Source organism: Mchenga conophoros, linkage group LG2 (assembly GCF_057382185.1).
Source record: "Mchenga conophoros isolate Kocher_MC1m ecotype Shallow Benthic linkage group LG2, M_conophoros_male_GT1.1, whole genome shotgun sequence".
In the NCBI taxonomy this organism is placed as follows: Eukaryota; Metazoa; Chordata; class Actinopteri; order Cichliformes; family Cichlidae; genus Mchenga; species Mchenga conophoros.
In genome coordinates this window covers 15,342,017-15,355,159 of record NC_140527.1, presented here as the reverse complement: position 1 = coordinate 15,355,159, position 13,143 = coordinate 15,342,017, and the positions used below count along the sequence as shown (strand labels likewise).

The window sequence follows — 13,143 nt, the reverse complement described above, 5'->3', positions numbered from 1 at the left end:
GGGCTAAATCTGGTCAGACAGTCAAGAAAATAAAAATAAAAAAATGTCTTGGACATGACTCGCCAACACCTCTGTAAACTCCCTGGACAAGCAAATGATGACTGAGCAGAAGCCGACATTTACTGACATCTGCTGCTTGGTAGGAATGCAGCAAATATCTTTCAGCTGCAGGAGAAAAGGAAAAAAAAGAAAAAAGAAATCTCGTCAATCATTAGAGGGCCCATCACATTTCATTACAGACAGAGTGAGTGCGAGAGGAGGAGGAGGAGCTGCAGGCAGGCTCTATTTTCATTTTCTCTGGCTGTAACCACACACACACACACACAAACACACACACACACACACACAGCAGTCGGCACAGCGTAACACCACATCCAAAAATAATCATGCACAGTGGAAACAAAATTCACTCCCAGCTCAGGATCTTGACAAAGTGCTTCAGTGAAAATTTAATTGCGCTGCTTTGCCGCACTGTATTGCTCACCTATAGCATACAATGTTGTCTAGAAGTTGTACAGCTCCAAAGACACATAGCAAAATAATATGGTCTTCCCTGGCAGGAACCAACATATAACTTCACACCCGGTCTCGAGTTCATTTTTTTCCTTTTTTTTCTTTTGAAACGGACAAATAAATCTTCTATTTTACATAAAGATTTCTTTAAAATACAGCACTTTGAAAAAGAAAAAAAGACATTTCCAGTTTGCAGAGAGCATCGTTGCTAAAATAGTTGAGTGCAAAGGCACTTTCTGGGATAAGTATTGTATGATTTCGCCATTTGTCGGGTGTTGAAAAGGTTTTCTTTGATGGTTTTAACACTCACCATTTATCTGTGTAGGCTAAAAAATATATACAGGAATGTCAGTCCTCTTCTACAAAGAATAACTCTTTTTGTCTTTGTCACTGGGAAAATAAAATACAGTTTTTGTACACAGTCCTGCCCATTTTGGATACCTGCTGTCATCAAAGTCTTTTTCTTTTTTTTTTTAGAATTTCCTTTTTCCAAAAATGAAGAAATAATTTATACCTTCCAGAAGAAAAAAATAGACCTGCATAATAATATACTTCTTATATTTCTTTTATACATCTTGGAAAGAAAAAAGAGAGAGAAGAAAAGCAAGAGAGAGAGAAAAAAAGATCATCAGAGGCTTCAGTTCACTTCCAGTCTGTCATGTAGGATTGAACACAGATAGATAAGATAGATATATAGAGAGGGCTATTATTACAGTAACAGCGTGATTATTACGAATGCGGCCGTTGTCACTATCTTACAGTTGGCTCATGGCAGTCTGTTTCTCCAGAACCTCCAGGTAGTCGGGCTCTGCTTTTAGCTTTCCAGGGAGCAGGAGTGGGTGCTCATTTTTAGAAGGGTGTTCGGGCCCAAAGTATTTCCTCGGGGTGCCATACAACACAGTTTTGTTCACCCTGTCCTGGTTGCTGATGTGCCTCCGTGCTGTGGCAGCCTCATAAGGGGGCACGATGCAAGGTCTCTTAGGCAGAGTGCAAAAGTTGTAGGTGAATGGAGGGATGCCTGCCGTTGTGGGGAGTTCTTTGTTGGGCCTTTCCCCTAAGTTCTGATACAACATCTCAGGAGGCTCCGGGGTGACCAAGCCACATGACGTTGGAGATTTATCCATAAAATCCACTGTGCTGATGGTGTAGGCCCCTGGGCTGCGGTGAAGGATGTCGTCCTTCTTTGTGTCCAGTGGCCCAAAGCTGAGCTCCTTCAGGTTGCGGTAATAAGCCACCTGTTCACCATCCTTCTGCATGTAAATGGGGTTTTGGCACATGGAGCCCACGGGTGGGGGAATGTAGTTATAAACGTGGCTTTCAGAGCTTTTGTCTTGGGTTGGTTCAGGAGCGTAGGAGCCATACTGCACTTGGAAAGAGTTGAGATCTAAGTTGTTAGCACCTGTGGGGATGTGTTCAACCCCTTTGCGCCGTTTTAGAACAAAAACAAAGAGGCCAGCGCCAAAGCAGACCGACAAGATGAAAACCACAAGGAGCCCAAGTATGAGGACTGAAAGGGGGACCTCGGGGTGTAACTCAGGGGTGTGGAGGCGGGATTCAGTGGGGCTGACTGAGCTGAAAGAAGAAGACGGGGAAGAAGTGGGAGAAGAAGAAGAGGAAGAGGGGGTGGGGGCTTCAGTGTGAGGGCTGCTTAATGTGGGAGCTTTCGTAGGGGGTGCCTGCTGCAGTGGGGGCACCTCGCTGGGCTCAGGGCAGATGGCCTCATTGCGAAGGGAGCGCAGTAGGCGCCCCGCATGCTTCGAGGGGGAATCACAGGTTATTTCATTAACCACCACGCTGGTACTGGACAGCTCCATCCAGTTTTTGAGGGCGACGATGTCACAGGTGCAGTCCCAGGGGTTCTCCTGCAGGTCGATCTGAATGAATGCAGACAGCTGGTCTAGAACACCGCGAACTGGAAGGTAGGAGAAATGATTATTCCGCAGGTTGAGTCTTGTTAGCATGGTGCCCCCGAACACATTGTCAGGGAGGGATCGCAGCAGGTTGTTGTTGAGAAACAGCAGCTGAAGGTTGTGAAGTGAGTTAAATGTTTGTGGTAAAATTTCCTTGATGATGTTATATTCCAAATAGAGATACTGGAGAGACTGCAGACCAGCAAAGAGAGACTGAGAGAGTGATTCAATATAATTCCCATTCAGATATAACCGTCTGAGGTTTGTGAGATTCTCAAAAGCTCCTTCTTGAATCACTGCTATCCTGTTATTCCCTAAATGCAGCAGCTCCAGCGAGCTGTACTCAGTCAGATCAGTTCTGTAAATCATTTGTAAATAGTTACCAGTGAGGTGGAGTTTTTTTGGGTAGGAGGGCTTGGGGTGAAGCTCAGTAATGTTGTGTAACTTCCGCTCTTGGCAATTGATGTTCAGTCCACTCTCTGGATTTTGTGACGTGCAAACGCACACACTGGGACACAGCATGGGCACAGGGGAGCGTGTTTGGTAAACCATTATGGGCCCAAAGACGTGTTTGTCCTTTGAGAGGCGAGGGGTGGGTCTGTAGCGCATTTTGGGAGGGCGAGAAGCTTTTGGGGCTCGGGTGGGGGTGTTAATACCAGGGTGGTAGGTCGGGGCCAGGGCCCCTGGAAAATGAGAGTCGGAGGCAGGGTGAACACGCTCCCCTGCGTTCCTGCGGGGGCACAGATCCTGCTTTATGAGCTGTGTGATGTCTTTGCCGTGCAGCCTGAATGGCGTCTCACACACTATGTCCCCCACAAACACAGAGATGGTGTCCAGCCAGGATTTGAGGGGGATTAGATCACAGGTGCAGTTCCACGGGTTCTCCTCTAGCTGAATCTCCATGATGCCACCTATGTGCTCCAGGACCCCTGCAAAGGGCAGCATCTTCAGTCGGTTACCACGTAAATCCAAATGCGTGAGGAGCACAAAGCGGAAGATATTAGGAGGCAGAGACAACAGCAGGTTGTCGTTGAGGATCAACACTTTGAGCTTGTTCAGTTTACTGAAAGCGCCAGGCTCGATGGCACTGATATAATTATAATCTGCCTGTAAATACTCCAAACTCTCCAATCCTGTAAACGTGTCCTCTTTAATCACCTCCAAGTTATTGTTGTTCAAGTGGAGCCGCTTCAGGAAGCGGAGCCCGTTAAAAGCACCCGGTCGGATCTCCTGCAAGCCATTATTTCCAAGATGCAGCGAGGTGACATTGCCGTAATTGACGAACTCATTTGCGCTGAGCCGTGACAGGAAGTTTCCGTTCAGAAAAAGCTGGGAGATTTTATTGGGAGGCGCCTGAAACTGGCTGACGGTGGTAAATCCTTTATTCTCGCAGTTGATGTTCAGGATGTTCTCTCGCTCTTCGCAGACGCAGCGCGTCTTGCAGATATCTTTGGAGGCTGAAGTTTTGCGGCTCTCCGTTTCGGACGGTGACAGGCTGGTGACCGTGAGGACGCTCAGCAAGAGGACGCCGCTCAGCATTTTTACAGCCAGGAAAGGTCGCTGAAATATAGATCCAGCATTTAAGTTTGCTGCACGAGCCTGGGATGGAAGATATGGGGGTGGGAAAAAAAAGAAAAAAAACTGGGAGTGAGTCCTCACTGTAGGGAGAGAGGGGAGAAAAAAGGAGGTAGAGGCGCTCACACGGACACAAACAGGCGCTCATACAAGCTCAGAGGCGCGCGGGGGGAAAAGGCGCACCGCCGTTATTTGGTATAAAAAATGGGACCGTGACGCACAGGGGATGCGCAAATCTTTCCATTGACCTTCACAATGATTTCCAAAAACTGTTTTAAATCCCTCACAAATGTAATCTATCCTTGACAAGCAAAAGATACAAACCACCGCGAATCGCCGGGATCCTGCTTGTTGGATGAACTTGGCACATTGTCAGAGGCAGAGAAAAAAAAGCCGCTTACTGCAACCCTCTTTTTCCTTCAAGAGAGCTCCGATTTATTCAGCAGTTTCACGCAGATCAGCAGCAGCTGCAGCCAAATATTCACAGGGAGACAGTGGCCGCGAAACGCTGCCTCGTTTCCACTCCACGCAGAAGAGGCGCTCCATTATAGTCCAGGCAGGAAAAAGCACTTAAAAAAAAAGATCCATAAAAATTGCGCAAAGATGCACCATGACGCACTACTGGCCGTCCTTATAACCTTCTTTCTTTTTCTTCGTTTTCCCTTTTAAAGAAAAGAGGAGGGCAAAAGTGAGTTCGCAGAAAGAAAACAGGAGAAAAAGCAGCGCTGTGATTGAAAGAGAAGTACAGGAGAGAAATATTCCCGGAGCTGAGACATAACTACAGCCTGTGCTGTCCTCCTCCTCCGCTCCGCACACTGAGAGCAGCACTGAGCGTCTGCTGCTGCTGCTGCCCGACTGCGTTCGTGTGTGTTTGAGAGAGAGAGGAAGGAACCCATGGGGCCGTTACGTCACCTACACAGTCAACACACACACACACGGGCTGAGAAGGAAACCAGCAGCCCGCAAAACGATACGTCTTTTTTATTGACTCCGACCGCATAGCAAACTTATCTTTTCCCAAAGTGAATGCGAATTCTACTCCTGTCTCTGCAAACAAGGAGAAAATTTTAGCTAGAAATAAGGGATGCTATAAGTTTATCAGTGTGTGTGTGGTTTTAGAAATGGAAGTTGGGGGGGTCTGCTCTCTAAAGCTTAAGATTACTTTTCAAAGTAAGTTCAAACTGGAAGCTGTTACACAATATCACTTAAAAGCCACAATTGTAACAATTTAAAGTGCATTCAGCACATTCTTACCCATACTGCAGAAAATACAAATGCAATGATGGTGTATTGCATTTGTAATACACGGTGTAATACGGTGTACACTTTTTGCACGTTTTGCAGGTGCAAAACGTGCAAAAGGTGTAAATGGAGTAATACAGAAACTGAATTACAGAAATCATTTTGTCTATCGCGAGAAGATTCGTTTGTAGCTTTCTTTTTTGAAGATATGTATATGTTACCCATGACACCACTAGGAGGCAGGAAAGGCCTCTTTACAATCTCCATGTGTCTCATGATTTTCTCACTGTTACTTTTCTTTTGTCGTATGTCGCTTTCATGTTCACACACCCCTTTACTGTACAGAGATGCTATTAATGTCAGGAAGAAGTAAACTCAGATAAAAATTGAAATTATTCAAATTAACAGAGCCCATTAGAGATTAATATAAAACATTTAAAGGAACAATTTTTAATCAGAGTACAGCGTCAAGCAAGTGAAACTTCTGGGATATTGATCTGTTCAGTTATATCATAGAGGGACTATTAATCAGTTTCAGTTGCTTTGGTGTTAATGAAATTAACACCAATTAACATAAAATAAACTTAACGAACAACTGCCAAAACAGGAATGCTTTTACAGGTGGCGACCACTGCCGTTCTTTATTCCCCTTCTTTTCTGACAGTTTTTTTTTAACTCTGGGAGTGCTGAACATGGCCATAGAATGTCCTTAACCCATCAGCAGGACCTTTGTCTGCTCCTTTGTTTCATTTTTATTCATCCTGTTCCTGTTGGCACAGACTTCCCGAGAGCCCTAGGTCTCCCAGTGGGCCCTGTACTCACTGCCTGGCATTGTGGAGTCTGACTGGCATTTGCCATAGAATACCTGAATTGGCAAGTCCACCACTGGAGTCCTGTGCTTTTCATACATGAGAGCAGGTTTACCCTGAGCACATGTGATAGATGTGAAATGTTTTCGAAAAGCCATGGAGAAGGTTATGCTGCCTTTAATATCATGCACCATGTCTGGTTTCGTGGTTGGTCAGGGATGGTCTGGGGAGGCATATCCATGAAGGGATGCACAGACCTCTGTACACTGTTAAAAAAAAACATCTTAAAACAACGGTAATATTCCGGCAACTGGGGCACCAAAATACGACCGTGAAATAACAGAAAATAACTGTCCCATAAAAATACGGTTATTTCCAGTAATGAAAATACAATTAGTTGCACTAATTTGACATGGGATCTCGCCTTTTTCAAGTGCCGCTAAACATTAAATCGGGAACATGTTAATGTGATTAAACAATGAAACCACCTATAAATAGGAAAAAAAAACATCTTAAAAAAACGGTAATATTCCGCCAGCTGGGGCGCCAAAAATACGACTGTAAAATAACAGAAAATAACTGTCCCATAAAAATACGGTATTTTCAGTAATGAAAACAGAGTTTGTTGCGCTAATTTGACATGGGATTCTGCCTTTTCCAAGTGCTTTTAGACATTAAATTAGGAACATTTTTACGCGATCAAACAATGAAATTACCTATAAACAAGGTCACTGAATGTGGAAATATGAATCATAATACGTAAATGTACAGAATATACAGTTAACAGTTGGTTTACGTAATAATTGATTGCATGCCCTGGGACAGACTGACAGAGAAGAGGCTGCCATATCGCACCATCGGCCCCTTTGGCTATCACTAGTAGGCGGTAGGTGAAGAGTCTTGACCATGGACACAACGACGGAGAGTGTCGGAGCCAGGGCGCGAACCGGCAATCTTCTGATCACAAGGCAAAATGCCAACTCATGAGCCACGAACGGCCTAACTAGCAGCGACAATAATACTTATGTGATGTAACACAAGCTTATAGGGATCATGTTATATACTTTTCCATAGCATTACATTTGAATTCAACAGTTCAATCTTTCAAATAACGGACAGATATTTGTGAAATCATGATACATTTGTGAATGTATTTTAACAATCTAAATATGCATATGTACAGACAGATACATTTAATAATCATGACAATTATGTTGTATTACATTGATTACATTACAGTGATTTAACGTTAATTTACATTCAAAATGTGAAGTCAAAGTCTATTTACGTAACTTTAATGATATTCTAGAAGAACAGAACATTACTGTGAAATGCACAGTAAAATACCTTCATATTAGGGTTTTTTCCTACGGTCGCAGCCATACCCGCGACCTTGTTGTTAGTTCACATTCATTGGCCGATGCGTAGCGTCATGTTATTTATATTAATTGCAATTCCTACCTCTACATTTCTTTTTCAAATTATGTAATTAGCACAGCGTGTCCGAGCAATGTTTTACATTGTGGCATGCAGAGAAATCTTAACAAAGAAGCTCACAGAGAGAGATTGAGCTTGTTATTTAACCCCAAGCTGGTAGGGGGAGCTCTTTATTAAAACACTTGTGGTGCTACAATATGCCTCAAGGTTCAACAACAGCACAACAGAAGTCACTCATGGTACAGCACTCTCTCTACAAAACAACAACTGTCAGTGACGCTGCACCACGGCGTAAACACAACATTCAAGATAACAGTTAAACGTAACGTAACCATAAACAATAAAACAAGAACATCTAAACAGCAACACATGCCCCAAGGCATGATGGGAGACATTTCTGGATGTATTTTTACGATCTAAATATGCATATGTACAACAAAATATATTTAACAAACAAGTAAATTGTGTTTTATTACATTTACAGTGATGTTATGTTATTTTACATTTGACGTGTCAGATCACAGTCTACTTATGTAAATGTAATGCTATTCCAGAAAAACAGTACACATCTGTAAAATACACAGTAAAATCATTTGACATTACTATTTTTTGGGACAGTGTAGGTAACAGCATCCTGATTGTTAATAGGTATCAGGATGAAATCCTTGGACTCACTGTCAGACCATTGCTGGTGCAGTGAGTTCTGGGTTCTTGCTGACGCGCACCAATTTCGGGATTCATGTGACAAGAGTATTCAGACAATTCCTGGAGGATGTAGGAGTTGATAGAACTAATTGGCACCCATGCTCAACTGACTTAAATCCATCAGAACACCCCTGGGACATTATGTTTCCGTCTATCCAATGTCGCCAGGTTGTACCTCAGACTGTCCAGACTGTGATGCCTTGTTCCAGATCTGGAAGGAAATCTCACCATCTGTTGGCTTATTCGGATCATGCACTGTTGTCAGGCATGCACAGAAGCATGTTGGGGCCATACAAACTACTTAGTTTTATTTCTACATAATGATGTGACATCCTTTTGTTCCTAACACATTACAAAGTCACATCAGTATAGATTCCAGTAGGATTTTTCCCCATTGAGATCTGATGTGTTTTCAAAGTGTTCCTTTAATTATGCTAAACAGTGTAATAGTACATTATATGCACCCATATGTTGCTCTATTCTTTTCATTCATCAAGTAGTTGTGAAGTACAGTAACATAAAACTTGCTTCCCCAAATCCTTCAAGCACTTTCATGTTAGAAAAACTAGCTTATGCCTTTCAGGCTAAAATGGCTTTTCACTGGAGCTTTACGCTCTGACGTACCAGCATTGTACCGTTTGCAGAGTGTACTTATTTGTACTCCTGTGGTTTGTTCCTTAATGGAGATCAGTCTGGAACTTCTGGTGAGAAATCTTTACTTCAGTGTTATGTACTTTCATTTATACAGCGCTTCAGACTACAAGACATATTCTTAGCATACATTCATAGAGCACTTTATTTACTTCACATCTGTGGTTAAAGTAGAATGATCAGTTAAGCTAACATGCATATGTTTGGCACGCACAAGAAGAACATGCAAACTCTACACACAAAGGCCCAGCTGAGATTTTTGCTATCGGGCAACAGTCCACCACTGAGAAAATAATTTGCCTTTTAAAGAAAGATGCAAAATTAGGTACAAGTTATGGATTTTATGCAAATATACTTTTTTAGCAGTAGTCAACCTGAGGTCCAAGCAGCTCGAGCTGATGGCTTTTGATGTCATTGTCTTTGTGTTTTGAAACCAAAGGGTGGATCTGTCTAAGAACCCGACAAACATGTCACCATCATAGAATAGCAATATGTCAGTCACAAGGTAGACTTTGAAGCTATGTCCATCTTTCATATGCAGTTCATCTGAAAGATTGAAAATATTAGGTGGACAGGATAGTTAACATTAGATCAAACCCAGTCAGTTTTTTTTTTTTTTTTGCTTAAAATTTTCTTTCTTTCACACAAAGAAATTAAATCTTCTTTTGATTTGAACCTAAATAGAGAAGGCCATCTTTAGATGACCTCAGGTTAAAGGTGCATAATTGGTACTCCTGTATAGAACTTGGAGCAACACCATGGCATGACTGATATGCGATTTGTGAAGGGTTATCTAACTCATTCCTGTGAAAGTAGAGTCAGGAAGGGAGTGATGTGGGAGCTGTGGTGAAGCCTGCAGGCAGCATTCTCAGCTGGTGCAGTGGCCTTACTGCAGCCTGCCTGAGGACTGTGACAGCAGGCCAGGCGTGAAGACACAAAGGTGAGGATGATTTTCTCCATGTCTGAGTCTGACAGGACTGGTCCAGCTCTGGTTATGTTCCATGAATTGGAAAAAAAAAGAGCATCGGCTGTAAAGACAGCTGCTGTAGAAGCGGTAGGCTATTTCACAAGTATATTTTTAAAGTTAATCCTCACTGAGACCCACCTGCAATCTAAATATATCACCTAATAGCATCAGTGAGGAAAATGATGATAGAGAGTGATGCACATAATGATGACTGTGAGCCAGCCTTTTCTTTGTTTATTTTTTTACTGAGAATGATAGCCACCTCACATTTTGGCTATGATTGATGGGGTGAAGGGAGTGCTGGGTAGAAAAGCCTGCAGGTTTCACCATGAGACCAGGTGGGTATATATTGTCAGTGCTTCTCCACAGCACATTTGTCAACTCAATCACAGGCCACTGAAGACAACTGTACCCGAAGCGTGAATGTGTGGGTGTGTTGGAGAGAGAAAACGAAAGCAAAGGGCAAAGCAGGGTAAACTATGGTAACACTAGAGAGCCTGCAGAAATCTTTGTGAATGGGCAAATAATAAACCTAAATAGGAATATTATGGGTCTAATTTCATCAGCATTTCAAATTGTAGAATTAATTTGATGAAATCACTGCAATTAATTTAATCAGGTGAGACTTAAAGAGCAATTAAATTGTTTTTAACCCAGTATGCCCATCAATAAAAAGCTAAACAATATCGAAGCAGTTCTTACATCAGGATGTAATTTCTTCTGCCTTAATCGCCACCTTACCATGATGGCGGGGTTTGTGTGCCCTTATGATCCAAGGAGCTGTATTATCAGGGGCAATTTGGACTTGATAGGGTCTCCCTGCTATTTGTCTGACCTGTTTGAGATGTCAGACAGATAGCATTTTGGAAAGCACCCATGAACAGAAAGCAAACAAGGGATAAAGTTATCCTGCTGAGAGGGGGACTCAAGGGGAAAACCAGGCGGCCAGACATTAGTACATGGGCCCCAGCAGCTTGAATTAATAACTTGGGCCCACCACCCAGTGCTATAGGGGTTGGGTGCCAGTAGACACAGACCCTGGTGATCCAATTGCTAACTGTCAAGGTTGCCTTTAGGGTGCGAGTTTGAGAGATCCTGGCTAAATATAGTCGAAATCGCAATGCAGAGCTTGAGATCTGAAACCAATCTTCTGGTGAGGGGCAAAAACTGGAGCTGACCTGGAGGAAAGGCATTGGGTATACTTGTATCCCCTTGCACATTGGTCACAATGAAGCTGAAGGTGAATGAAGTTCAGTAAGGTTGCATGGATGTGATGCACCACCCAAAATGTTGTCAATAGGGGGTCAGGAACCCCACATGTAAAATAGGGGACTCCTCCAGTAGCAACTCAGTAGACAACAATCACTTTATTAAATAGTGGTTGTGAAAAAAAGCATTCATATTTGTGTGCTCTCCATAAAAAAAAGAGAAACAATAGTTAGCACTGGACATTGGGATGACTGGTTCCATAAATCATCTTCTGAACATTTACCCAGGAGTCTAGGGCTGATGCACGGTGTGGAACTTTGGAGTTTTTTTGAGTTTTATTTTCAGTTGGTGTGTGGTTAGTTATATACGGTGGCTGGGAAGTGCAAATCGCAACAAATTAAAAAAAACCCACAACAAATAACAAAACCCCACAACAAATTACAAAAAGCCCACAACAAAATACAAAAAGCCCACAACAAAATACAAAAAGCCCACAACCAATTACAAAAAGCCCACAACAAAATACAAAAAGCCCACAACAAAATACAAAAAGCCCACAACAAATTACAAAACCCCCACAACAAAATACAAAAAGCCCACAACCAATTACAAAAACCCCACAACAAAATACAAAAAGCCCACAACCAATTACAAAAACCCCACAACAAAATACAAAAAGCCCACAACAAATTACAAAACCCCCACAACAAAATACAAAAAGCCCACAACCAATTACAAAAACCCCACAACAAAATACAAAAACCCCACAACAAATTACAAAACCCCCACAACAAAATACAAAACCCCCACAACAAATTAAAAATCCTTGACGGAAAGGGATTGTCTGAAATCCTGGAAGTGACACAACGATTAGCCTAATAGGGCTTTGGAGTGTGATGTCACGGGGGTGGGCGTGGAAAGGATTTTGGCCCGATCCACCATTTTGGGGGTCTAAGTTAAAAAGGAGCGAAAGCATAGTCATAGTTCGTTCTTGCTGTGTGGTCCGCTGCAATGTTCGATCGCACGACCGGCAAGAGAATAAGCTTGAAAAGGGTTTGTCTTTTCATTCTTTCCCAACCTGGAAGCGACATGAGGCAGCTCGTGTATCGATGTTACCAAATGAAGGCGTCTAGCCTGGATAACAGCTGTGAGACGAGCTGATATCCTGTTCTCTTCCATCTCCAAATATCTGTTGGTGCTCCAGACATTTTCATTCCGGTAAGTTCTAAATATGTTCATATCACTCTTTATAGCCTATTAGTTTTATTTTCGATGCACTCTGAGGTCATAGCAAATTAGAAAAAAACATCCTACTGAGTGATTTTGCAGAACTACCTTCTATTTATAGACTTGCTAATTATTTGGCATTATTGCTGGCAAACCAGCCTATGACAAGGATGACATCGTGACTGGGTTCCAGCGCTACACAAGGGACCTGCTTCAAACATACCACCATGCCAATCAGATTACTTCTTCCATGTGAGGGTGAAGAGGTGACCCTTCTGGATAAGATGGTGAAGGTTTGCTGCCGTTTTGGTGAACAGTGTGATAATAAAACCAGGGAAAAATGAAACCTGCTCCTGTTAAATATTCTTAAGTCTTGTGCTGTATAAATAGTGGTAATTTTTCAAAAGATAAATTGAAGTAATTGATAGTAAATAAAGTAAGGTTAGTAGTGGGTGATATCGTGTAAATGCTGTCATGATTTTGTGTAAACATTTTGTCTATAAAGTGGTTTTAATAAAAAAATTAAAAAAGAGCAAAAATTAGTTTGTTTCTTTATTCAACTTTTGAACAGTGGTACTCAGTCAGTACATATTCAGTAAATGCAAATTATTTACATGGCAGTGCACTTCAGGCATAAATCTAGACCCCTAGATAAAACATTATGGGTCATTCCCACAACCCACAGCTTTACTGTGCTCCAGCAAAGATTCCAATAGCAGTGACAACTCCTCCACATTAGCAGCTGGGATTTTTCGTTTTTGGGGACGGCTCCTTTTACCTTTCAATACGGATGGTCTGTTTATGTTTTGATCCAGAGCCGTTTTTGGGCAGTTGAAGAGGAGAAGTCTATCTTATGGCCAACCTCTGGCTGTAGCTTGGTCATATTACCCAGCAAAAC

At 42.4% G+C, this 13,143-nt stretch overlaps 1 protein-coding gene across 1 annotated transcript; it reads right to left on the bottom strand.

Moving 5' to 3' along the window:
* Nucleotides 1–423: 423 nt before the first annotated feature.
* slitrk2 (SLIT and NTRK-like family, member 2) lies at nt 424–4,837 on the bottom strand. Its single transcript, XM_085287018.1, has one exon. It carries the CDS (start codon nt 3,960–3,962, stop codon nt 1,269–1,271), a length of 2,694 nt encoding a protein of 897 aa, XP_085143144.1. The 5' UTR covers nt 3,963–4,837; the 3' UTR covers nt 424–1,268.
* Nucleotides 4,838–13,143: the final 8,306 nt, after the last annotated feature.

What these genes read in the sequence shown, in the direction of transcription:
- slitrk2 (XM_085287018.1), bottom strand. Translation starts at nt 3,962, where the DNA reads ATGCTGAGCGGCGTCCTCTTGCTGAGCGTCCTCACGGTCACCAGCCTG.